This window comes from Nyctibius grandis, chromosome 11 (genome assembly GCF_013368605.1).
Source record: "Nyctibius grandis isolate bNycGra1 chromosome 11, bNycGra1.pri, whole genome shotgun sequence".
NCBI classification, from domain to species: domain Eukaryota; kingdom Metazoa; phylum Chordata; class Aves; order Nyctibiiformes; family Nyctibiidae; genus Nyctibius; species Nyctibius grandis.
The window spans coordinates 5,881,198-5,908,901 of NC_090668.1; the positions used below are offsets into that span (position 1 = coordinate 5,881,198).

The 27,704-nt window shown below is 48.4% G+C and overlaps 1 protein-coding gene across 1 annotated transcript in view; it reads right to left on the reverse strand.

Moving 5' to 3' along the window:
* Positions 1-27,704, reverse strand: part of HCN4 (hyperpolarization activated cyclic nucleotide gated potassium channel 4) — a 102,329-nt gene that overhangs the window by 35,386 nt on the left and 39,239 nt on the right. Inside the window, exon 3 of the mRNA XM_068410614.1 lies at positions 6,476-6,637. Within this exon, the coding sequence (XP_068266715.1) occupies positions 6,476-6,637 (162 nt within the window). The remainder of the gene's footprint in view (positions 1-6,475; positions 6,638-27,704) is intronic.

The following is a 27,704-nucleotide window of genomic DNA, read 5'->3' on the forward strand; positions in this document are numbered from 1 at the left end:
CTACAGCTTTAGCCCATCTATTGTCCATGCTTCAGCAGGGAAGTCATCATCCTGAGACAACAGGCAGGAGCAGTCACACTTGACCAACCCTTGCTTAAAATGGTGCATCAGCCATAAAGGTGGGCAGCACATTCACAGCGTTACCAGGGCAGAGGCAGTAGTGCAGGTGTCCTGCCCCATCCCTTCCTTGTTAAATGAATTCCTTTCCCACACAGGCATTTCTCACTGGACATTGCAGAAGTGCTGCTGCCTTCTGAGCTCAGTGTGGCAGTAGTTTAACGGGGCAGCACACCTCCATAACAGAAATGAGAGCAGGGAGAAAAGAAATGCCAAACTGAAACTGCACAGGGAATTTGGGGAGACAGAATAAGAGTAGTTGAGCTGGAATTCGATATATCAGGAAACTGGCTGCCAGGGTCTTTAATGGCCATGAATAATCAGAACCTAAGAGGAACATCTGGTATGAGGCAGGTTCAAGTTTTAAAAGCCATTCTTCCAGCAACTTGCTCCTCAGGAGTGCTGTTTATGAGGAAGCTTGCCAGCATTTTGTAGGAATTAATCATCCAAAACTACAACATCCAACATCACTGAGCCCCCGTGGCCTGGAAATACTTCTGTCTCCGCGGGAACTCTACACGTACAAGTCACAACCCCAATTCCCATCAGCAGCACGGCTCCCCGGGAGGACAGCCTGCTTCGTGCCAGACTCAGGAGATCGCTGAGTAATGACAGACCGAGGGGCGAGAGCTAGAGGAAAACATGGAGTGTTTAAAAAAAAACCTGGGCAATGTGGTGTGCTGGGAGAAGAGATCAAGGACTGCTGAAAGAGAGGCACTTCCATGAAGGGGAAAACTTTCAGAGCATTTACCTTTAAGACACAACCTCTGAGCTCTCTGAGCATCTGTGAAGAGCTGGATCCTCACGGCATGGTCTATATGATGACTCTGCTTATAGGTCTTATATATCTTTAGTTTTTAGGCCTGCTCAATGCTCTTTTGTTCTCCACACAATAAACAGGTCAAGAATGCGGTACGTTAAGCTGGACTAGTAGCAGTGGTTCCAAATGTACCATGGCCACAAGTTTACCAGCATCACAGTGCCTTAGACTGATACAGCTTGTTTCTGTAAGAGCCAGACCCCTACACTCATACCACTACGCCAGTCCCCACGGTGGGAGGGTTGTACTCCTTCAAATATACTGGAGTGGCTAAAATGGCCCATTGGGGTAGGTAAACGAGGCCTTAAACTGCAGAAAGAAAATGACTCCTCGTTAACCAAATCTCAAAGCAAGCGAAAATGGAGCTACAGATCCGTGCTTGAACACAGTCAAAGGGGATGTTAGCTCAGCCACATGCCAGGCACTAAGAGCATCTGCAAAAGGGAGTTAACGTCACTTTGAAGCGGTTTCTCAGACTAGCTTGTTTTTAACATCCACACTGGCAGGACTATAAGGGTTTCTCTGGGATTAGTGTGTGGACTGCAATGCCTCTGCTCAGATACACCCTTGAATACTGGGAGACACATTCCTGGAACGCTTCAAAGGCAGTGGTGGGTTCTGCAGCACCTCACAGAAGCACCTAAAGAAACAGTGTGGTGTCTTATAGGATGTTCTGGCTCTGATGTACATGTGAGCGTACCTGGTCGAACCCATCACTAGAGAGAGAAATAAAGACACAGAGAAGTACTGGCAGATTCTTGGAGTAGGGGCATAGTCCACGGGCACAATGTTATGCCTGACTTACACAAAACATTTTGGGGTATTAAGGAGCTGTCTGTAGTGAAAGGGCATATTTCAGTCTTGTGAACTCCCACATTTGTCTCAGCAGTGATCTTAGCTGGCCACAGAGTTGTTCCTGGGGGTTTGCTACTGCACACCACTTATGTCAAGCTGTGAAATAAGGCCTCTGACATCACTGTCCTCCCCTGGACAACACTGTTACTGCTGGGCCGGGAAAACCAACCTTCAGGCCCAGTTTAAAGGAAGGGAATAGTGGGAGGAGAAATGGAGATGATGGGTCAAACTTCACATCGGATAGAACCTGCCTGTTCTGGGCTTATTTCCAAGAAGAGCTTTGCATGGCCTTCACCTAACAGAAGAGAAGATTTTCTCAGGACTGTGAGTGCACCAGTATGGTTTAACTGGCCCAGTCAGCCTTGTCTGGTACCCCCACCCATGCATCCATTATTCCTGGAGCTCCATTTCAGCTCAGGCCTGGGCACCCAGACCTTGCCTGAGCTAGCTGTACCTGTACCCAGCCCTAGGCCCTGAGCATATGCTTTAGCCTTGTTTCCAGCCTTGCCTCTGGCCCCACCTCTTGCTGCTCCCAACTGGACTCCCTGGGTAGACCCTGGGCATGGCTGTCACCCTGCCTTCACTGGAATGGTCAAGGGACCCTGTTATCCCCACTTCTGCTCTCCCCATCCTGTTTTGGACTGGTAGGACTGTGCTCTAGTTAGCGAGGGCACTGCCTGTGCAGGGGTCACCCTTGGCTCCTGGCTGATATCCCATCGTGGAGCAGCCTTACTCTTGCTGCTCCCTGATAGACTTTTTAAAACACGATCATCTACTACACAAGCTCAGATGCCTGCTGAGTAAGGGCAGGAGGGACCTGCTGGACCAGAGGCTTGGGGCGAGTTAGGAATCACACAGGAGGTCTATGCAGGATTGCTCTGTCTTCCACAACACATGCTGCATTCATTTCTCTTCCTCTTTTCTATCAGCAACACTACAAGAATATGTTTTGGGGAGGGGAGGGCGGTTTAAGCTCCAAAGTAAAGCTACTCTCCTCCTTCTGGCAGAAGGGAAGACAATTAGTACTTCCTAGGCAAGGTCGCTGCATTAGACGTGGGGTATTTGCCTTCCCTGCAGGGTTTATCAGTTCAGCACAACACCCAAGGGAGCGAGCCACGTGTTTCCAGCAGCTTCCAGGTCTCAGCGGAGCTCAGATTTCTCTGATGAGGAGCTTCCAGCCAAGGGTCTCGGGGAGATGCTGCTGCCTGCACACATGTTGCTCTGCAGCTGACTCACTAGTGTTTCTCTTTTTAATAAAGTGCCCTGTAGGGAAGCTAATGCTGAAGCCCCTGAGATTGGGGCTGAGCAATTAATACTGAAAACATCCTTCCCTGCCATTTCAGAGCTAGTTCAGAGACTCACTCCTGCAACTGCTAAAGACGAAACATGGTGCATGTAGAAAACACCAACATGAATTGGACCCAGGGATGTATCGAGCCCCTGATATAATTTTGGCAACACCAGACCCTTCACAGATCCCCTGGAAGAGGATCAAACCTTTAGGAAGCAGATGGGAGGTGATGAATCTTCTTTCCCTGCTGCATTCGAATCAGAGCTGCTTTTACGGCCTGCCAAGTGGCTAGGTGGGAAACTCCAGAGCGGTGGAAGAGCAGCACCAGCATACCCAGGAGAAAGTCTCCAAAGCATTTGGCATCTCACTTTCAGCTCCCCTTGGCTGCAGCAGCTTCAGAAGATTCTTTTTTTCCCTACAGAGGTTCCAACCCAGCTTTTTGGCTCCTGTGTGTAATCAGAGTGGTCATGCACCATGTATATTTTTCTCCTCAAAGCTGTGACCAGGTCACTACAGAATGTCCCAAAATCCAACCTACCGACTCTGTCACAGACAGATGCCATCCTGGCCTCCTACCTCCCAACTCTGTCCATCACAGCTCTCAAACAGAGCCATTCTGGAAACTGCCATCAAGATCTTGGCACCAAAGTCTGAGAACAGCCCAGACCACCAGTTTCTTGTTGTTCCTTGACTCAGTGGCCTCCCCTATCACTTCACTATAGACATACACAAATTGTTGCACTAATCATATCATCCATGTCCATCTCTGGTCCCAATGACACATCTGGAAATCTTCTCAGGAGATTAGAGGACAGAACCTTATTGTGAGAAGAAACTATCTGATTCCAGAAGAACTAATCATTCACTTTGTTACATGTTTTAAACCCAAGCTATTTTGGGGCTGGTGTATTCCTGTACAGATTATGGAGTGGAAACCACCTGAACTATAGGTGGGGCATGTAACCATCCCTCCAGTGCTTCATCCCAGTTTCCTGAGGCTCCATTTCTGTGACAGTCACTGAGATAATAGTTTTTTTCACTTTTATTAAGTGGAAAAAGTGGAGGTGATTTAGCTGCAGAGGAGAAGCGGAAAAAATCACACAAGGCAAGTTTAATTCCCAGCTTCACAGGCTCTCAAGGCTGGGAAGACAAGTACTGCAGCATGAGTCCTTGCCTGGTAAAGCTCTGCTTTGGACAGAAACTTTCTACCCTGCCCCTCCTGGAGACTCTCCTGAGCCCTCCTGCCTGTGGGATGCATCCTTTCCCCCTCTCCTCAGTCCTGCTGCTAAGAAAGGTGCCTAGGCTAAAGCTTTTCTCCTCTGTCCTGTCTCCTGCCACCTTTCAAGACCCTCTCCCTTCCCTACAGAGTTACCTTGATGGTCATTTACGGGTTCTGACCATAGACTGGCCCAGGTAACTCTTTTTCTAGATTACATGAATTTAGCTTTGTTTCCCTCCTCAACAGGCTCTGATCCCAGGATATTTGCGGCTCCTCGTTGCACTGGGTTACACAAGTGGTTTTCTGGCTTTACAGCTGAGTGATAAGTGTCCAAGAGCCAATTTGCGTTAGCTTGTGCCACACATTTGTGCAACCTACTCAGTACAACCCCATGTCTCTCAGACTCTTTTAGATACCCACCATTATGTATTTACTTCTCCTCAGAAGCATCTGGGGAGGGAGAACTTTCTGAGCCTCCCATCTGACTTGCCTGGGATCACACAGAACAGAGGTGGGAACTGAACCCAGATGTCCCACTTTGTCAGTGCCCCAGCCACTGGATTATTCTTCGTCTCACCATGTGTGTCTGCCGTTGCAAGTTATCGCCTTCTGCGAAGGTTTTCCCTGCACCAGTTACCAGTAGACCTGGCTGTTTTGACTCTTCAGGTCACTTTGCAGCTTGGCTTGCAGCTCTCATCCGCTGGCCTTTGAGCCAAGTGGGCTACTCACACTTGTAACTCTGGAACCCGAGCTTTTACCTCTTCCTCCGGGGTTGGATGGGAAAAGCAAAGAGAAGTTGTTGCCAGCAGACAGCAGCCTCCACCCACATGTTAGGGTCAAGGAAACATGGTTCAAATCTGCTGCTCTGAAGCTGTCCTGCAAGGACACCGTGGCCAAGTCACTTCATCAGATGGGGGATGATTTCTATCTGTGCCTCTGAGCTCTCCAGAACGAGGAGCTGTATGTCCCTTTGAACCTGAATAGCACAAGCACAATGGGGGCCCTGATCTTTCATTGCTCCTGCCATATAAATAATAAAAAGGCAGCATGGGGGAAGATAAGGCAGCTGCTGCATGGGTTGTTCTTCTGCTGTAGATAAATAAAGGGCTCTAGTCTCCAGAACTGTCAGTCTGGCACCTTTCAACAGCAGGAAGCGAATGATTACTGCAGAGGGAAGAAATGAATAAATAAACACCAAACAGACGACTTTGTCATGGATGCTCACTCCTCTCAGGCACGGGCAGCATGTGCCCACGGCTCCGCGTGTGGGAGGCATGGGAAGTTGGCAGTTCTTTTATACATTTTGCATTTGTTCTGTTCTGCCCGAGTGCCTGATTATTATTTTTTTTAAGAAGTAATTGGCTGGGGGAATGTGGAGGTTAAGAGTTGCAATAGGAGGCAATTTTTTAAGCTTTGTCAGTTTTTCTGCTTAATCAACTGGACATTGTCCCTTTGAATAAAAGATCCTGAATTCTCAGCGAGATGGTTGAAAGGTAACCATGAACTCCCCGTGCATTTACCATATGGTATAAATCTCCCTCACAGCAAACAGCAGGGTGAGCAGCACAGCTTGGGACGTTATTGGGAAGTCTGGCTACCAATCCCATGACAGGAGGCTGAACTGTGGCTTGGCACAGTCTGTTTCAGCCCACTCTAATGGGGTATTGTGCAGCTCCCCAGGGAGAAGGTGGGTGATCACACCGACCCTTCAAGTGGATATGGAGTAGAAGGCTGAACAGTTTCCTTGGGACCAGTAATGGGAACTATGAATCAGACCCAGCTATGGCTCTAGGACCCCCTCTGCCTCCTGCCTGTGGCTCAGTGTGCCCAGATGCCAGCAGAAAACCTTTTCCATTCTTGCTCTTTGCTGTTTCCTTCCAGGAGAGGGAGCCTGGCTCCTGCCTTCTGCTGCAGGCAACCTACAGCAGGCTCTGCTGGGGCTGGTTCCTGCTCTGCAGCCCCGAGACTGGCTCATTGCAGAGACTACCTCCATGCCCACAGCAGCTTTACAAGCGCCTGCTGGAGAGTGGAGAAAGGCCCTAAAAGGAGGTGGGGGGAAATAGGAAGCTGGGGGATGCCATGTTAGCGCTGGGAGGTCGATGCTGAAATGGTGATGCTGTGACCCAGGGCCTGGGATTAGGGCGGTGAGGGAGCATGCAGGGCAGGCACTTACCACCATGCGGTTGAGGGACACCCAACAGTCGTCGGGGAAGTCCTGCAGCATAGGCACGAGGAACTGGAGGCAGCCATCCCAGTGACACAGCAGCAGCATCATCCCAATCAGGTTCACAATCCGCACCACTGCGCTGGCCAGATCGTAGGTCATGTGGAAGATCTGCAGGGGCCAACAGGGAGCAGATTAGATGGCAGCTCCCCAAACAACCAACCCAACATAATTAGATGCAGTATTCAGGGTCAAGAACCTTGCTAAAGTTACAGAAAAGGCTGCATCAGCTCAGCTCAGGTCAGTCACAGTATGCAAGCAGAACCAGCTGAAAAACAGATTAAAAACCAAAATACAAAATCATAATCATTCACCCCTCTTGCCCTTTGATTTTGCCTTCTAATTTCCATTAAAAGCTTCATAACACGTTTTATTAAATAAGCTGGTTGCAAATATTTCTGGAACATCAGCCACTCACTCTATCATTACATCTCTTTAACTGCAATGCCCTTCTTTGATTTCTGCTCTTGCTGGATATACACTACACACTGACCCAGGTGGAAGCTGCCTTTGTACCGGCCGTCAGACGTGGTCTCTGCAAGCATCAAATGCAAGAAAGAAGGGCCTCAAACTCAGCAGACTTCTAGCAGAGGATCTGATTCAATTATTTTCTTGTATTTCTTGTATTCTGCTGCTGTACCACTTCTAGCCTTACACGAAGGTGGGCAAGGAAAAGAGAAACACGGCAGAGCTCTATAGCAGTTCTTAGCAAGAAAGCCCAGAAACGCAGTCAGGAATTACTCGATGGACACTATTTTTTTCCTGTGGGTGGTGTGTTGTAGAGACCTTGGGAGTGCTTGGCTCTTCTATGCCCAGCTGTGTGATGACAGACACACAGGGCATGCCAGCAACTGCTATCCTGAGCTACACATCCACCCAGGTTTGGTTTTCCCTACCTTACAACATGCCACAGTGAGGAGAGGTGGGCTCTGGAGAGCGTGGCTGGCCCTGTGTGTGGCACAGAGCCCACCTTCTGCCCTCTTTTGCCATTAACACAGTTCCTGAAGAGAGGAGACCTTCAAACTGTCACCGAGCAATGGTTTGGATCCACACTAAGGACCATACACTTAGTCCTCACAGTGTGTTGGCTTCCAGCTGCAGAAGCCTACTGTATCACCCTGAAAACAGAGACCCCAAACACATCTGGCATCCCCTCCCACATGCTGCGTGTCACCACGGCAACTTGTGACAGAGCTGGGATGGATGGAGGCTTGACAGCTGCCCCAGCCCTGCTAACATCTCCTACCCTTTCATCTGGAGAAACGTTAATCACTGCTCCCCTTGCTGTTTCTGGTAGAGGAGGAGTAAAATACGTGGACAGCTGTGTGTGACTGAAGCGGAGAGACTCACTGCTGCCAGCTGCCATAGCTGGGCCCTCTCAGGAGGCCCCCCCACGGTTTGAAGGCACATACAGCCTGCCTGTTTTGCAGCCCAGCCCGCAATCTGGTGACACGATGTCCTAGCTGGATTTAATGGAAGGGAACAAAAAGCAGAGGAATGCGAGGAGCAAACACTCCTGTGAATCAGATGAGGCTGCATGTCCCAGCTCTGTTCCTGCCCTTCCACCCTGACCTGTACGAGGCTACTCCCTTCCAGGGTATTTCAATCATCAGCTCTGTCCTAATTTGGCTACATAATCTTGAAGCTGCCCACAGAGCTTGTTTACCACCCCCTGCAGCCCCTCCTGCTCTCTCAGCCCCGGACTCCCCGACAGCCCTGCTACAGACCCTCCACTCCAGCCCACAGCCTCTCTGCTATGTCACCTGCAAAGTCCCCCTCCCCAGCTCTGCTCTTGCACCTCGGCGCTGCCCTGCTGCCCCAGCCTGGCATAGTCACACTTTCTGTTTGCTGACCTGCCATCACACCTCTCGTTCCAGTGTGACTCTTAGTGCTGTTGTAAAACTGACCTCCAAGAGAGCCATGCAGAGCACACAGTGACACCTCTCCAAGCTCACCATCTCCTCAGGGATGTAGCAGGATTAACTGTCAGCTCTTCAGCTCTAAAATAAACCTGTAAACACAACTTTCTTATGGGGCACCAGCAGTGGCCCAAAAGGCACAGTGACCCTCATACAAACTTATATAGGATAGTAAAGTAATTTTCAGTTTGCCGTGTTAATTAATAAAAACTGAGAGTGCAGTGACTGAAACGGCAGGGAGAAGCACACCTCGTGCTTCCTGAGCACTGAACACCTCCAGAGCTGGGCTCCACTGAGCCTCAGTGTCAGAAGACAGGCATGCAGCGGGTCACTCAGGCACCTGGGAACCACCTCTGCGGGGGGCAAGCGATTACCGAGGGAGATGACTGTCAGGGAAGTGTCTGAAACAGGGGACAAACCATTAGGCATCCTCTGTGAGTGTATGGCGAAGTCCATATAACTCCTTGCTGCTCTGGCAGAGAAACTCCTGCTCCTCCCAGCAACCCAAGGCGGTATGGACCTGCCATCTTTGCCTATCCCAGGGATCGGCCTCCTCTCATCCCGTAGTGAGTCAGTTCAAGCAGCTAAAAAGGCAGAAAACTTTTGTTATAAAAGAAAGGAATTGTGGTTTGGCAGTTTAGCTGCCTAAATTGGCTCATCACTCTGTTGTCAGAACTATGCTGCTCAATTTGAATGCCTGTTTCCATACCAGATATTAACACTTCCCCAACTAATCAGGATGCCACGAGGTCATACGCATTGAGAGATGCCGACATGCTCAATCCAGACCAGGAGGGAGTCACAGAAGAATGCTGGAAACCAGAAGGACGAATGATTTGGATAACCTCTTCTCAACTCCCTTATTTCCACTGCATCCAAGATGTAGCTGGAGTCCACAGTGTTCCTTAGTGTGAGAAAGGCCATTCAAGTGATATTTCTGGGCTGCAAAGAAGAAAATATCTAAAATCCAGCATGAAAGGCTGTTCTAGGAAATCCAACTCTCAATACTGACTCAATAGGTCAGTATGAAAGCTGAGCACATAATTAATAAAGAATAACTCCTACTGGTTTCACCTTTTTTTTTACATTGCAGAAATGATCATTCTCATTTAGATAACCCAAAGTGAATCCAGCCTGGGTGAGTGACAGCCACAGGCTATGCTTTTAGTGAAGCCAGAGCAGCAGTTTGCAGAAGGATCTCTGAATGGATCTTCTGTATCATCAAGGTTTTACTGTGCTAATGACTTTTTCTCTCTCACCTATGTGTGTTTTTCAAAGAGCTCCAGCCCTCCTGTAACCCAGGGAACTCCAGCCAGGGACAGGGAGAAACCCTGTCACATTTAGGAAGTGTCTTTCTTCCTTTAATATATTAAAAGCAGAGAGTGAAGAGCCTGAGGGAATGGATATGGAGCTTCTTATATGATGATGGGGATCTGTTCTGGTCAGGCTAGGGCAGAAAGCCTTTATTCTTTGGTGCACCTCCAAAAACCAGGAATAAATGAGTGTGTTTGCTCCTGCCGTCAGGCCCCTCTGCTTCCTCTCACGCACTAATAACTCACACATTTGCTGGCGGCTGAGAAATGACAGCTCTGTGCGGTGTGTGTGTATGTCTTGGCTCACAGGGCTTCCTTCACCGCTGGGTCACCACCCATCACATAACCCACCTGTAAGCATAGGACCCAGTGCTGAAGCACAAAGAGGAGGAGAGTTCTGCCTCTATTAACACTATTAAGTGGATGTTCCCAGCGCAGAGCTCAGAGAGGCCAGGAGCTCAGTGGCCACTGTCCTCTAATGCCCAGCACTGCCTAGAGGGAAGGAGCACAACTGAGCTGACACAAACTTCCCACACAGGTAGAGACAATATCTGCTTTACACAAGGGTGGATTCAGCTCACCTCCTTTGGACCTTGAGACCTAGGCTATATCATTAGAGTCACTGGAGGGAAACACACCCCCAGCGGGTGACACATCTGGTCTGTGGTACTTGTTTAACTGAGAAGGAGATGCACTGTGTGTCAGGACCTCCTGGTTCTCTCTGCTGCCCATAAAGCAAGCCTAGATAATGAACTCCAACTGTAAATGTCTGAACTGCAGGCAGGGCAAATCCAACTTCAAATGTCAGTCTTAGGAGTTACCAGCTTAAGCCCACTCCTCGGAATACATTTGCATTCACATGCAAGAGAAAAATAAGAAACACTCACTGTGCAGCACACAGGAGTAACTGTGAAGGGGCGTGAACGAACACCTTCCATTGAGAAGCAGCTCCGACTGTGAGTAGGTGCCTGCGTTGCAGGGAACACTAACCCCAGTTGTGTGCTGGAGAGTGTCTAAGGCAGTGCTGCAGTGCCCTAAAGCAGTCTATAGCTCGCCGGGGAGAGGTGGGGAAGAAACATTCTAGAATAGCTGGTCCACGAGCAGAGGAACATGAGTGGTAACTGGAACGCCTCTGGTTTTCATCATTAACACTCAGGGCTTTCTTGTCCTGTTGTAACGCAACCCAGGCTGGGTCCCAGAGCATCACGCCTCCTTCTGCCCCTGGAACTGCTCGTGCTTTCTGGCTTTCTGCTGCCTGTGATTTGGAAAAAGGGAGTGAGGAGGAGGAGAAGGACAAAGCATGGATTCACGCTTAAAAGCACCTCTTTCCAAGGGTATTCTCTGAAAGAGCCGATATCCCTGGTTTTGATTGTCCAAAACAAGCTGCGGCTTCAGAGTCCCTGCTACAAAGTCGGCTCTGTCCTTCTAAGCAAAGGACACCTTGAAACACTTTCTGAAAGGACAGCTTGGGAAAGTGGGAGGACCAAAACTTACCTCAACAAAGTCAGCTCTAGTCAGATAAGAACTCTATCCTGGAAATCCCACTTATACAGAACAAGCTATCAGGATCCTATCGGTATGAATCTGAAATCTTGTCAGCTCCAAATAACTCTGCACAGTACTCCTCAGTCGGCTCTGTACTGCAGCAGGATGCCTCGAACCTGATCACTTGAGCTGGAAGAAATCAAGGACACCTTGGAGAAGTGGAGGCCTGGCTCTGGCAGTGAAACAAGGGCTTTGACTGAAACCAAAGTTGTAAGTTTAATGAGGTGTGTTATGTTGGCACACAGCTCGGGGTGGCTATCCAAACCAAGAGGTCACCAGAATTTCTCAGATCCTTGAGCGCCATGTTGCATTAGTGTGTCTGTCTGTCTAGGGCCGTGGAGGCTGGACCGCAGCTCGGTCCAGGCACGCTCTGCCCCAGCCCTGCCAGGCCCAGGCCAAGCCTCTGTCTGCACCCAGCTCCCCAGGACGCCAAGCTCTGCAGGCTGGGGTGTGATTGCACACCCCTGCTGGCTCTGCGTGTACTGGAGGTGCTACGCTTGGAACAAAGGGGGTTTTTCTGAGGGTCTGGGGACCACAACGCAGAGGCACACTAATGATTCTGTCTGGAGCCAGCATGGCTGAGCCGGAGCTAAACACCCTGCCAGAGAGAGCGAAGAGCAGCCACGCTCGCCCAGCTGAATGCTGACTCTACACAGACCTGCCTGCCATCCACAGGGTTTATGAACAGATTCTGCACCACAGGAGAGCAGTGGAACTGCTTGTTGCCCTCCACTATCTCTACTAGGAACATAGCAGTATTGGTGTAGCGCTGCATCCAAACCGAGAGCGCCTGCTGGTCCCAAGACAGTGCTGGTGTCTGTATCCACACTGTGGTTAATACACAACTGTGAGAAATCCCCTGTGGATAATCAAGTAGCTGTGACACTGCTCCAGCTTAACAGAAAGCAAACAATGTACTCTTAATTCACGGCTTCAAAAAAAACAGACCTTAAAAGGCAATACAAATCTCAAAAGAGAATCAAAAATAGGTCATTTTGAGTGCTCCAGGGTCAGAGTTAAGGTTGTTCTGCTGCGAGGAAATACGTATTTACTTACATTTAAGAAGAGTATTTAGGGACTATGGGGAAGAAAGTTGACAGGTCTTTCACTCTTCCTTTCTTTACTTGGCTTTTGTAGATAACAGAGCTTTTCTGAGCCTAAAATACTGTCAGACAGATCACTGTAGGGTGGGTGTACTAAGTCCCTGCATCACCAGCTACAGTGTTGCTGCATATCACCTATCTAATCACTGACTGGGCCTCCTCCTGCTTCGCTATGACTGACTGGACAATGGTTTAAGCTCTTACTCATCCTGACCAACACACAAACTAAAGGCAGCTCACTGAAAAACCAGTGCTTTTGCTCATTTCAGGATCGCTGCCACAAAACAATGCCAGTTCTTGTAGCAAGGGGCAAAATGTCACCTTCTCCGCACTCAGCAGGAGTCTTGAGTGAGACAACCCAGGTAAGAGGGGAAGGGCTTGGCAGCCTTGACATGCAGATCCGTCCTGGGAGGCTGAAACAAGGGGAGAGACAACCAACCCACAGAACTCACAGGATGGGCTCCCCCCGGGAGGAACAACCCTCTCCAGGCACACACAGCATTATGCACATTAGAGCACCGAAGCATGGAAGCCACGAGCATACACAAGGCACACACAGAGCCAAAAGCCCTGAGCAACTCAGTGTAAGGACACACAAGAAATCAGAGTTGAGAGAGAAAGGGCAGCTCCCCAAGAAATCCAGCCTGGTGAGTTAACCCACACCACGGGGAAACACAATGTTTCAGCAAAGCAACGCAAGAGATCTCAGCTGCTGTTCTCCCTCTCCTGATGCTGCTATGGGAAATGCACCATCAACCCCTTTACCTGCTCCTTCCTCACCCTCTCCATCTTTCTATTTATTCTTCCAGCGATATCATGTTTAAGCTATGCCAAAACATAAACTAATTTTACTTCAGAAGGTTTGCTGTCTCGAGTAACTTACCAGGCCACACGTTTGGTTCTTTTGGAAGAATGGACAAAATGCTGTTCTTGCCACTAAAACTCTGAATTTCTGAGGCAACTGTTGCTCAGGCTGGCCTGCTGAAAATGGGCTTAGTTAAGGAAGAAAAATGATGTAAAGGGACGCCGTTGGGCTTACTTACAACTTCACAGTGTAACTGGGAAGCAGGAGTCCCTTCCAAAGGATCAGCTTTGGGTCAGACACCTTTGGGCTGTGCTAATCACAATGGGCTTGGCAAACCGGCGCAATGGTATGGGAGGGAGGGAGCTTCGGGATCCAGATTGTATTGGGACAACGCTGAAAGCACCAGCCAGCACAGAGCAGATGGACTGGAGAAAATCATCTGTGGTGCACAGATACATCTGCAAGCAGCGTGCAGATTCAGGGATGCGCTCGACAGTTTGAGATGGTGTGGGATTTGGGTTTGCCTGCTTTTTGCTGTGCCAGCAAGCAAAGCTACAGCCAGAAGAGCGAGTTTTAGATGAAGGCCAGAGTTTGGGGTTGATTCTCTTTTTATGCTTGCTTTGCACCAAATGACATAACCAATGTCGGCGGAGTTGCTGATGCTGCTGTGAGTCAGTGCGAGAGGAGAATCAGGGCCGTGATTCATTAGGTTTAATGCTCACGGGGGAAGGTATTGTGGAGCGTGCTTGTCTCAGGGCTGCCTGGAACAGTGAGTTTGAGGGAAGTGCACTGAGTGTCAGGTGTTCAGAGAGATATCCAAGTAGATTTTACACTTAAAATATAATAATCCTTTGTGCTGCTGTGGCAGTTTTCACCTGACGGTCTCAAGGGGCTCGGCTGACATTAATCTGGTGTGCTTCGCTATCTCCAGTGAACGTGTGATCTCCATTATTGTAGATGGGCAAAAGGAGGCACACAAAAGGCAAAAGTCACTTGCCAGAGGTTGCACAGAAAGCTGAGAGTAAAGTTGTGAGCCACAGCTGAGATGCCAGCTTTGATCTCTAACAACTGCCCATGTATTGTGGCTACTAACTCGAGCCCAAGGAGGTACCATTCAGAAAGAGCCACTTCAGCGCCAAGAAAAGCCAGTGCGTATGTGCATGCAGGGCAGGGAGGAGTGATCTTGCAGCAAACTCGTGCTGTTAAAGCTCTGTAAGAACATGATGCAAGCCTGCAAGCCTCTACCTCCTCCTGAGATCATTTAACTCTTCCCAGGCAGCTTACTTCTGGCTAATGGTAGTTCTTCTCCAGGTAGGAGCTGAGGTGCCATGGACAGAGAACAGCAGAAAGTCCATGCAAAAATGAAAGGGAAAAAAAAAAAAGCATTTTCTTGCCTTCTCCCTCAGAGATTTGCATCTACTGGAAAATATTTACAGCAGAGAAAGGTGAAATAGCAGGGCTAATTAGCACTGAGAAAGCTGGCATAAATGGCAGCTGTTTATAGATATATATAAACCCCAAAGATCCTGCCACCACCATGTGTTTTGCCTCTTGCACTCTCCGAGTTGAGGCTGTCATGACAACAGCCCCCCTTCCCCTCCCCATGCCACCATTCCCAGCCTAGACTTTAATCTTCATCATTTTAAGAACTTTTGTCACCATAGCAACGTGACACAGACTTTTAAAAATATTTTCTAGCGCAACTCAAACGACTGTCTCTCCTGCATGGTTTTCTTTAAACCTCTAGGAGAAAACATTGAAGGATGGATTCTGCCTCCACTGAACCAAGCCGTAAACGTCCCATGGACGCCAGCTAGCAGGGACAGGAGCTGGCCGGTGCCTCCAGCGCAGAGGGACGATGGCATTTTCACCTCCCAGGGAATGTGTCCCAGAGCAGCAAGTCAAGCACTGGGGCCAGGGCTTTTTCAGAACCTCTATGACTTTGGAGGATGTGGCCCTTTGCTTTTCAACGGGGCTTATGTTCCCATCCGCCTACAGCTCAGGTTTTTAACTGTAGCTCTCGATATAGTTAAATGCTTTTGGAAAAAGAAAAATCAAGCCCCTAGAGCTGTAAGTAGGTTAGGTGTCTCGCTCTCAGTGGGAATTAGATACCTTACCTACCTAGGCATTTTTTTTTAAACCTCTCCTGGCTCTTATCTGCTTCTTTGGGAACTGTAGTTCTTCTGAGAGGCTGGCAATAAATCACATTTTGGAAATAGGTCACAGGCTTTTTTGGAAGTTTAAGAATGACCACAGTGATCAGGCAAAAGGGCTGTCTAGCTCAGTAGCTATACATAGATATGCCTAGGGAAAGAAATAGCTGGGAGGCTGAGGGGAAAGGAAGCATAAATACCTGAGAAGGAGACAAGAAACACAACTGGTTTGAAACTGGGGCCTCAAGGCCTGGAAATGGCATCACGAAGGAGTGCTAAGTGGTCTGAGAGGCTGGTCCACATGGCTCCGTGCTGGACTGGTGCTCAGTGAGGGTATTCATCACTGGAAAAGGCAGCTGAGCAGCAAGATGAGGTAATCGATGGATGACTCAGATGATGGAGGTGAGACCAGGCTGCAGCCTATGTCAGAAGGACCTAATCTGTGGTCTGATCAAAAATTCACTAAGTGGGAAAACACCCCCTGAGTGCAATGAGCTACCAGGCACAAAGTCAATTAAAAAGGTTAGCACGGACAAGTAATGAGACAAAGTACTAACGGCAATATTGATCAGGTTATGCTCTTACCTAGGTCAGTGACCCCCCTTCCCTTGGAGCATGGCGCTATTTTCAGCCAGGAAGTTAAAAACCGTATAAATAGGTGTCCTGGAGAAGGGGATCCCAATCTTTCTTCCCAGCAGCAACATCAGGTCCCAAAGCTGGGCCATGTCATGTCCTGTTTTGAAGCTGTTTGCCTTCCATTAAGTGATAGCTTTACCATAGTTTGGGAATCCCTGATTAACAGGTAGGAGTTAAAAACCAGTAATTATAGAACACCTTCTGGGACAGTTTGGTCCAGGGAGGAAATTGTGACAGGCAGGAAAGCCAGAAGTATCCCAGAAAGACATCAGCATCATGGGATAGGCTTAGTGCTCTTAACTACCCTCTCTTACCCCAAGACAAGAGGACTTTTTATCAAAGTGAAGGATCAGCCGATGAGACGAAATGCTCTTTTTCCCAAACAATGTGCAGTTTAGCTTGCGGAATGCATTGCCGCAGGGATCCTCCAGGCCAGGAACTTGGCAGGATATTAAAAACATGCCTAAATAAATAAATGGCTGACTAATAACTTCTTTAAAAAAATGGTTTATATTCTTCTTTTTCAGTGCTTAAAAAACCCTGAGGAACAAATCTACCTGTGAGCAGATTATTTTAGAGCTGCTGTTTTGGAACTCATCACATGCTCCCTCTAAAGCATTTGCTCACTATTAAGAGCAGGAGAGTGGACTAAATGAACGTGTGGTCTGCCACAGTGCCTCCCTGTCCCCATTTACATACCTGGAAGAGCCTGACCCAGAGAACTAGAGACTGCCAGCTGTGTTTGTATCCACAAACACACCACCAGAACACGGGAGAAAGAAAATCAGATCAAGGGAACAGACCCTTCAAATGAGAAAGAAAATAATTTTCTCAGAATTAAGATTGCCTATAAAATAGCCATAGTTCACCTTCTAGAGAAAGCTGTTGCAAAAGAAATTAGCAGCAACCTTTGTCTTCATATTTCTTTCAGTCACACTTGAATTTTTCAGGTTAAGATTCAGAACAGATTTTTAGAAATCCAAGACTGTCACTTACCGTACTTACGGATTCACATGATTACCACCTGGGACAGAATATGAACTCATTAGGCCCTGCCCAGTAAGTGCAAACTTGCTGAAGAACTACAGAACTCATGGAGTTTACTCTTGGTCAATCAGTATTTCTTTAGTGCATCTTGCATTTCAATCAAGAGAGTAAAGCACACACGTATTAACCCACTATTAAGCCCTATTCTGATGTCTGTAAGAGCGCACTGAAAGAAGCTGAGCCAAAAAAATGCGCCCCCCAAACTGGAACGAGCAGGCGCCTGTTTGTCTTTAAACCACTTCTCTCTGCATGAGCAAAGCAACATTTGCACACCGAGGCGAGGCCCCCACCTCAGCCCAGAAGGGGCTCGAGCAGTTGGAAGCAGAAGAGTTTATAGGCTCTCTCCCTACAGAAATCTGCCCTACGGCTCCGAAGGTAAACCTCTGTACGGGGGACCCTATAGAAGCAGCACAGAGAGATGAGGGCAGCAGCCAAAACGAGTCCTACAGCTCTTTAAAAGAACTGCAGCTACCCCTATTTTCACACCGCTCTCTCCTCAGCTCTGCAGCCAGCAGTAGTGTAAAGGATCAGCCTTTCTGTCGACTGAAGTGATGGCAAGTTTTTTCCTCCTGTTTTTAGGCAGAGCCGATAAGGGAAATGTCTGCTGGCTGCATCCGCCCTCCGAGGCTGGGAGCGTGCGACGTTTGGGTATATTTATGTACAAAAGCATAACCTATTGCTGCTTACAGCACAGCTCAGCCTGCCAGGGTGGTTCATGTTCTGCAGGGAGATTGAGAACTTTCCACCTAACTCAGTCCTCTAGTTTAATTCGATTACAACCCCGCCAACCAAGCACAACTTCCACCCTCGACTTTTCTTATGCTGTTAGTGATTCTAACGTCCACGAAGGGAACCAGCCTGGCAGGCCTGGAGACTTGAAGGGTTTCCTGCGCCACGAGGCAGAGAGTGTGAGCAAAGATAATGAAAGCTCCTCCGGCTGCAAACTCGGTGACACTGTGTTTTAACGGAGACCAAAGTTCACAGACTGAGGATGCTCGGCACGACAGCCTGATTTACAGATGGGCTGAGCATTTGCCTGCAAAGCCTCCACTGACCCACTTTGGGCACTCTTTTCCTTGCTAGCAACATTTCAGAAGCAGCAGATAAGACGAATGGTGCACTTCATACCACAGCGATAAAAATTTTTGACGGCAGCCCTGGACAAATTCAGCAGAGAGGTGTGCCAGGCTGCTGGGTAGGCTGCGCTTCGGTCCCTAGTAGCACAAACTTAAATTGCTTTGTTACTCTTGGGTTTTTTCCCTAAATTGCTTTGATGGAGGCTGGTTTGAATATTTCCAACAAGGATCTGAATCATCTTTTGAGAGACCTCAACAGTTTGCCAAAAGATTTCATTGCACAGACTGATGCAAATGTATTTGCATACAGTGTGTCACACATGTCGCATCCGGCCCAAGACGAGTAAAAGGAGAGACAAAACGCCCTCCTACTCTTCTGGAGTAATAATAGCAATATAACCTTTTCAGTATGGCAACGTGCACCTTAGAGAAGGCAACTCTTAAAAGAATAGCGCGGTGAAAATAACTCCCTGAGTAATACACCTCAGAAAACCTGCGCCCTCCCATAACCTTCACAGAGGCTGAGGAGATGTGGAGAAATTAGAGGAAGAGGAGTAGCTGGAGGAGATACAGCCCTTACCCTCACACACATGCAGGCTGCACTGATCCCAGGAGGAGAGCGAATGGGAGGGGGGAAGTGGCTGGGTACAGTTTTTATTTGCTTTAAGAATCTGGGGCAGGGCAAACTGTTTTTTAACCAAGAAGCAGTGGAGATTATATTTATGAAAGTACGACAGGTTAATTCCTGCTGTGGTTGTAGATACTGTGGCTGATTCTAGAAAAATGAACTAAGAACAAAGATGTTTAAAAGCAGTATTTAAACTCTACCTAAAATGTTCTTAAACCTCCATGAATATATGCTGGGTAGGAAAGCTGTCCCTAAAGGCTGCCAGTTTAATTAGAAACCCAACAGGAAACGCCGCCTGATGACAGGTATAAAGGCAAAAATCCCCAGAGCTGCAGCCTGGGAGAAGGAAGAGATTTGCACAGCTCTTTTAAGGGTATAACATCATAATATTATAATAATAGTAATAATAATAGTTTGACAGGGATGTTGTATGTTCAAGCAAAATACCAGGGTGTTATAAAGAAGTGCTGCTGTCCCTTCTGTCTCCAGCTGTGCCCCAGAGGTTGAGATCTGGAGGCGCATCATCAAGCTGATAATGTAAAGGGGAGTCCCTCTTCACATCCACAGTATGGAGCTTCTCTGTCCTTGAAATGACTCTCCAAGCTTTGTCACCCTATCTTTGCAGCAAATCCATACCAACCAACCATCCAAAAGGCAAAAGAAACTCCACCAAGTGCTTTTCAAAGGCCCCACCCTTCCACAGGCAGGTTTTTATCCTCTTCCCCTGAAAAGGAAGAGGCATTTGATACCAGGTCTGTCGGTGCTGGAACGGACCCAGACACCACCACGGCATCGCAAGATGCTCACACAGATGTTAACAAAGTCCTCTTGAAGCCTCTTCTTCTCGTTGCATTGTGTGATCAGAAAGTATTTTATTGGTATTTCTCTCCCAAATGCACTTTGCATGATAGAATTATTTAAACAAAGCTACTTGCTTTGGCCCAATTTTTGCTTTTTTCCTTCTGAAAGGGCTTTGCTGCTACATCTGTACAATTTCTCCTTTTAATCCTGATGGGCATGAGACCCACCACTCTCTCCTGATTCACTCCTCTCCTGGCTTCCTTCACACCAGCATACACAAAGAATAACTCAACCCACTTCAGTTGAAACCACATGAAGAGAACAAGGTCAAACCACATCAGATGTGGAGCCCAATTGCTCCAGAAAACTCTCTTTGGCAGCAACCAGCACCAGTTAATTCAGAATAAGGCATAAGAAACCTCACATGAGGCAGAGGAATGATAGCCCACCTCCTTGGAAGACTTCACCTGAATGTGTAATAGTGAGAGATTGATTTAAACTTGGAAGCAGGAGTGTTTTTTAACCTTCCAAAGCTCTTGTCTACCTTATAACTGTGGATATAGCTCACATAAACATCCAAACTGCCCTTGAATTGTGTGTCTGGGGAAGAAGCTCCGATGTCTGAATACATGCTGTCTGAAAGAGTATTTCCTTGAATGCATTTGGAATTTGCTGCCTTTTCAATTTCACTGACTGCTCAATATCTTTGCTGAATACAGCAGGAAAAATATATACAGCCCTCATTTTTTTCTAGCTTACTTACTACTTTACAGGCTTTTTCTCTTCCCCTTAAAGGAAAGAATTTCAAACTTTTCATTTATTCCAGGTTGTTCTCAATCATTCTTATTATTTTTCTCTAAATTCCCGTTACTCCTACAGTGTAGAAGTAGCCCAAGTAACTAAAATTGGGCTATTTTTATCCTCAGTTATCCTACAATGGTCATTTATATTATTTTTTAATGCTTGTCTCCACCCCGTGTGCCCCCAGTCCCAGTTCTGCTGTTTTATCCCCTCCAGCAGAGAACCAGACAGTAAGAAGCTATACAGAAGCAGCTTCTATAAAGAAGCTATACCATGAAACAGAAATGGAGCTGCTTTAACTGTTTGTACTTAAATCTGCTTGGTTTCTTGGTCAGTTTTAAAAGAAACTGAGTCCTTTGGGACTTCACTTCATAACCTGCTCATTCGACCTCTCCTGCCTTGCCCTCTATAGTCTGGATCATTCTTCACTTCTGCTGCCTTGTCTGATTTAATGACACCTCACCGCTGTGAAAGCCCCCAGTCCGGCAGTAGGAAAATTTGCCCCCATCAGTGTAAGAAGAAATGGGCAAAGAAATGACGGCAGCAGCACTGAAAAATTACCAGGGGAAATGAAGTACCTAAAAATGACAGCATTGATCATTCTTTACAATCCCCTAGCAGCTCACTGCATGCTGCTGCAGCAGAGCCTCCCTGGTCAATACCTCTGAATATTTATTCAGAGCAATTAAGTCCAGGGTAGGATCTGCTTTACCTCTGTGACTGAGTGGGCTTTACAAGAGCTATGTCTACAAAGGCTACAGGCTATGTACACAGAGGCTACATCCACACTGGAAAGTAAGAATGGAGTCCAAGCAAGTGACAGGTATGTGGAGCCAGCCTCGTGGCACACACTTTTCCATCCCTAGCAGCGACTGTAGCTGTAGCACTGGCTCAAAGTATCAACAGTGAATCTAGGAGGGCTGAATATCTTAGGATATCTGCTCTTGGACGGTGTTCAGCCTCAGTCACGCTTCATCTCTCAGACCACATGAATGAGAGCTGTGCAAAAGGGCAGAAAATACTCAGGTCCTCCACCTTGGAAGAAGGTGCCACACATGCCTGGATGTGTGCTTGTGTGGATGCAGTGCAGATACTAGACAAGCTGGGACTCAAGAAGTGGTTCAAACTCACACTGAAGTGACAGCAGGAATCGAGAAAGGCTGACATTACCTTTCCCTCCACAGAAAAGAGTATGAATAGAGTGGTAAAACTGCAACCCAAGACTAGATTTCTGCCACAGAGAGCAAGCCATGCTGTAAGAAGGGCTGGAGAAGGGACCAGTGCAGTGCTTCAGTGGTTTGTGTTTACTGTAATGAGTGACTTTTCATGAGCACTTCTAACCTAAGGCAGAATTATTATTAAGTGTCAGTGGTGATTATAAATGAAGCCGGATCCCTGACCCCGTAAAGCTTTGGCAGAGCAAGAAATGTGAATTAGGACACAACCATGTGAGGCAGAGGATGTAGATACCAGGAGCAGCTGCAACATATGGGATCAGGCAAGGAGAACCAGCAAGGCACTGGGGACGTTCTTCCTAGACAAGGTTAAAGTACTCATTTCAGAAAGCTTTAACACTGGGACTACATGATTCTCTGGTTTAAATAATACTACTAGTTTCTTTCTTTGTGTTTATGGTGCTTTCCTTGTGAACAGGGAGTTAAGTTGCAGACAAGGAGTTCTGCTAGAGTAACACAGGGATAAGAAATGCTGTTTTGAAACGCACCTTCGGGCAAACTTGACCCTTTCTCAGAGTGCTGTCCTCCCAGCAGGCCGAGGAGGGGTGGAGGGGTGCCTCAGAAAGACAACGTTAAACTGAGCATGGGATGAAGCAAATGCAGGGCACCAAACTTGACCTCTTCAGATTTCAAAGCCTGAATGGGAGAGCCCAGATACGAGCCTGCTCCATCAGTTTAGGGCTTAGCACGAATTCAGAACCACGGGATCTGATTTCCCAGTTCTGTGTCTGATACAGTTGAAATCTCCTAAAATGGATTTATCTCCTTTCACTAAACTTACCAGAGTATCTGTTCGGTTCACAGCACCATCGTGTTTCAGAATTTTGTGCACAAAGTGGGCAGCTAGGGAGCCATGGGAATTGCAGGGAAGTTTCTCTTCGTGACCACAAACTGGCGACTTCCTCAAGAGAATTTGCTCTGAAGCACGCAGAACGCTGTGGGCACTCCGAAGAGCAGTAAACAACATAATCTGAGGGATCAAATATTTCACAGCCCCCAGTGGGGAGACTGCAAATGGAAGGGAATCAGGAACAGATGTCTGATATCCCAGTGATTAGTCTGGATCTCCCTAAAACCCCAGGCACCTCAGTCTCTGGAAGAATTAGACTGGTGTCCAAATCTTTAACAAATGGTGGGTATTTGAGTCTGAGCTACGTAACTCTGCCTACCACAGACACAAGAAATGATCTGAACATCGGGATTTCATTACAGATCCCATCTCTCATCTGTAGACTAAATATCATGGAGGATGTAAATACTTTTGACAAGACTAAAGAGAAAGAATTTGGCAATTGTCTCTTCTTCAGATCTGCTGGATGTCAAGAGGGAGGTGAGGAGGAAAGTGTTGAGGATCATTAGGGATGAGGTGAGGGGCATGGAGTAGAATATACTGGGATGCAATTAGAGAAAACCCTAAATTGAACATGAGGGGAAAACACTGATTGTAAGGCACTTCTAGCAGCATCACCTTGCTAAAGGAAAGGTAGGAAGCCACATCTTGTAGGGCATCAGAAATCAGGGCTGATATGGAGTACGGGAGGCTTCTGTGAGCAGCTGCAACTGCACCTCTACCTGCCCAACCCTGTGTATCTTCGCTACAATTCAGTACACCCAAGGTCACCTGGCAAATCCTTACCATCACAACAGACAGAAAGGGAATACCAGACTCTACACAAATATACACATGTAGGCAAGACGAAAGGATGTCTCCACTAGAACTGATGACCACAGGTGACCTCCAGCTGCCACCGCTCCAGGAATCAAGAAGATCTCTCCCTGGTTAGCCTGTGAAGTGGCTGACATTGCTCTCCTGTCATCCCCAACTGCGGGGAGCTCAGCCCTTCGCACCTGGCTTCGAGACTTCCCAGCAGTAAGCAGAAAAGCGCACAGCTTGCTGTCCTGCTCCCAGGAGGCTCCGGACCAAGGACTCGGAGCACTCCGCTGCCCTCGCAGACAAGCCTCCCAGCCAGCCACCTGGTCTGCCACATTTCCTAGGCTCTCAACACAGAGTTACGCACTAACCCCCCTCACATCGTTATAGCCCAGACTCATTTCCCCACCACCACCCTGGCTTGCTCCTGGCCCTTTCTCCTGCCACTCTTCTGATGCCAGTGCTGGCATCTGGAGTTGGCAGCTGCCCCCCATCCATCAGCACATCCCCTTTTCTGTGCCAGCTGTCAATTAAGCTGGCACATCGTGCAACCTTCCCACCTTCCCGGCTCTTAAAAGCAACCCACAGCGCACTGAACTGCCAGCCTCAGAGGCAAGGAGCTGGTTGTTAGCTGTCAGACAGGGTAAGCTCTGGACCATCTGCAAACAAGTGACGGGAGCAAGAAGCCACCGTGTGGGGTGCTGATGGCCAGCCCTCATGCTGAGGAAATGCCTTGTCTGGAACAAAATATGCTCCATACCGTTTAGCCTGGTCTTTCCCCTTCAGTCACTGTGGAAATATCCTCTCCCTCCTCTTCTATTCGAAAGATTCCTGCACAGAAGTTTCTCCCCCCTTCCAAAAGAGTACAGGAAGTTTTGGGGTGGTGTCCTACAGCTCTCTCCCCAGGAAGGAGGGAACACATGCAGCCAACTTTTCCTCCAAATGACCAGAAAAATTGTTAGCTAATCAAAACCGGCGCCGCTTCACTCAAATGACTGATTGTGGCACTCACTCTTCTCCCTTCCCTCACCCCCATTAGCTGATCAGGGTCAAACGCTGGGCTCTGAGGCTGCTTCCCCTCCGTCTGCTGCTGCTGGCAATCGCTCAGGCTGGGGCACCATTTATCAGGCAAAGAAATGGCAGAGCAGCCCCTCAGGAGCTTGCCACACTGCATTTGTAGCCCCCAGCAGCAGGTTGGCTTGAACACAACGAGCAGGGCAGATGGAGCAGTGCGAGCCTCCCCACGAGCTGTGCAAACCTCACCGAGGGCCATGCATATTCAGTGGGGGTGGGATCCTGCTCTGACACTAAGGTCCCCCCTCCATGGTGCTATTGATATCCAGACTAGAGCAAAGTCGGCAGAGATACATATGCATTTTTCTGCAGCCTGGTAAATCTTTAGAAGGAGGAGGGACGCCTCTGCCATGACCGTGCGTGGCTGGTTGAGTGGATGCACTGCTGCAGACAGGCTGGGAGGGAGGTCCAGAGAGCTTCCTCTTGTCAGCAGCAGATGGAAAGCTGCTGCGAGCTGCTGCAGGTCCCCAGTCAGCACTCTGTGCACCACGTCCACATCTGAAGGCTGCAGATAAGGGGAGAGTGCTTTGCGATAAGGTTCCTTTTAAAGGAATCGTCTCCTGTAGGAGCTTGCGGCCTGCTGTGCCTTGGGAAGGGGGGAGGAAGGAGAGGGTAAAGGCCAGAGGAACATGCTCCAGCCTGGCTCCAGACCTCATTGTCTGCATTCCCAGCACTCACACCGAGCCAGGATGGAAACTGAAGGGTTTTTTCCATCTTCCTAAAATGGGCTGTGTTCTTCCTTCCCTGCCAGCTGCTAAAATGACCTTGAAGAGGGCAAGGAGAGGGGCAAAAATCTGCATATGAGAAGCAGTAGCATCATGCGCTTGCATCTCATCTCCAGGAAGATTATTGCCATGGGTCATGAGAGAAGCTCCAGGAAGGATTCCTCAAGTTCCCCTGAAGCACAGCTGCACTCTACCCACCTGCACTCACGGGAAGCACTGTGGAAGGCAGCAAAGCAGGACGGAGCTGCAACGTGCTGCGCTCACTGCTACACACTGACCCCTCTCTTTCACAGTGCATACAAGAGATCTCTCCTTTTGCTTTCCATGCTGGAGAAGCCAATCTCTTCCCACTGGCAACAGCAAAGACCCGCTCTCCACTGTCTGGCCCGCTTGTTCTCTGTGGGCCAAAGAACAGTCAGACCCTGGCTAAGCACGGCGATCTGCTGCACTGGGAAGTAAGTAACCCCATTCACAGGATCCAAGACAATGCTGCAAGATGAACATCTCAGAAAAAGTGAAGGTATTGCTACTTGGCACATTTAAAGCTTATCTGACAACAACCCTTGAAGATCAAACAGACAATTCTGTGCCAGGACAGACTAGATGATGCAGCAGGCCTTCCCATCCCTCATTTCTACTGTCTCATTTCTCAGAAGCCCTTTTTATTCTGCTCTCCTCTTGCCTTGCTGGCCTTCCTCCGTATTTCTTTCACGTCCCAGAGTTGGACTGGGTCTGCTTTACGCTTAGGACAAAACACAAACATGTCTTTCAGGTCTGGAGGGAAGAGAGCTAAAGGGAAAAGTTCTTATCTGCCCTGCCTCATACCTACAAGCTTGAGGTGACTTATCGACTGCAGAAGGCTCACCCACGGGCCAGGCCTGTGGGGAGGGGGAAGAGCCTGCTGGAGAAGGCACAACCAACCTGAATCACACATATTTTTTTCCTCTCTCCATCTGTATGCAAATGACAGCTCTTTTTATCCTTTCTATGCATGAAAGAGTAATATGGAAATAGGGAGGAAGGCGATCACGGCACAAGCTCCCCATGACTCATTAGCTTCACTTTGCGTCTCCCATGGATGCTCCAGCACGAGGCAGGGACGGAGACACAGGGAGATATAAGGAGAGTGAAGAAGTGCTGGGCTCATGCGATACCCAAAGTTCATCAGTGCATTACAACACATTTACACAGTCCCACCAGAAGAATATCCCCCTCCTGCTGCGGGGGATATTGCCAGCCCGCAGGGAGCCCCTGGGAGGTGTGCAGCTGGCCAAGCTTTCTCTAGATGCTCTCTGCAGATACCCCTGTGGCACGTAAGGACAGATAAAGGCCATGGTAAGGCTCTGCCAGCCAAGGCATTTGTCAGGGCTGCTCCCAAGCTGTTCTGACTTCTGTGATGTGCTATAACAACTTTCCAGTGTAGCAGAGGCACAGTTCCCCTGACCCACCACTTGTATTTTTCAGGGAAGATTTATAAGTACGGTGAATTTAGGGGAGGGGGGTGTTGCATCTCTTTAACACTGAAAGGGAGGAGCTTTCTTAGTGACATGGTCACGTTGACATTTCATTTCCCCTTACTTGCAGAAATCAGGTAGAGCTGGGGCCAGTAGATGGGATTAGTTTTGGGTGGTGGTGATGAGAGGGCGACTGGAAATTATATCTCTGCTCAGGACCTTTCACTGGTGATCGCTGCTGGGCCCTGACAGAGGTCCCTGGACTTGGGCTGCACCAAGTTTGTATAATTAACTACACAATTTCAGCTTAATTCTTTGTAGCATCAGAAAAGCCAGTCACACTGTTGGGATAAAGCGGAATTAGTGGATGTTTGGGTGATGCATACTGGAGAGGAGTCTAATCAACCCTATTTGAGGGATAGCCTCTCCAAACTGGGCTGCACTGAGACACAGCAAATCAAGAGGAATTAACACCCGGCAGTTTGCTGGGTGGAAAAAAAATATATAAATGAAAAAAAAAACACAAACACAGCTGCTGTGTCTTAACTGCTCTCCACCCCCTCCAGGGACTTGAGGGAGAGCAGGCCTGTCAGCTGCTTTAAGGGACATTATCCTCACAGTTTCTTCCCAGTGTTTACAAGGAAGCGCTGCTGCTGCTTGTTTGATTGCTTGTCACTGCCAGCGCAGAGAGACGTTCTCTCAAAGTTCACCCTCCACAAGCTCCACCACCACAAGAGTGGAGCCAGACCTAACGTGATCCTCCGCGAGGGCAGACTCCCAGCTGCTCCCTGGGGTATGGCTCCGGGCACAGCCCAGCACTGGGCAGCGTTTGCAGAGCGACTTCCCCTCCCTGAGCTCACTGCCCAGTGTTGCTCCTCTCTCCTCCACTAACACCAAGTCACTTCTTTAAGTTGTCTCTAGCCATCTTCAGCTCCTGGCCCACACCTGACTCTTCTCCCAGGCAACTAGCGATAGGACAAGAGGACACAGCCTCAAGCTTCACCAGGGGAGGTTCAGGTTGGACATTAGGAAGCATTTCTTCTCAGCAAGGGTCATTAGCCATTGGAAGGGGCTGCCCAGGGAGGTGGTGGAGTCACCATCTCTGGAGGGGTTTAAGAAAAGACTGGACATGGCACTTAGTGCCATGGTCTAGTTGACGGGGTGGTGTCAGGGCAACGGTTGGACTCGATGATCCCAGAGGGCTCTTCCAAC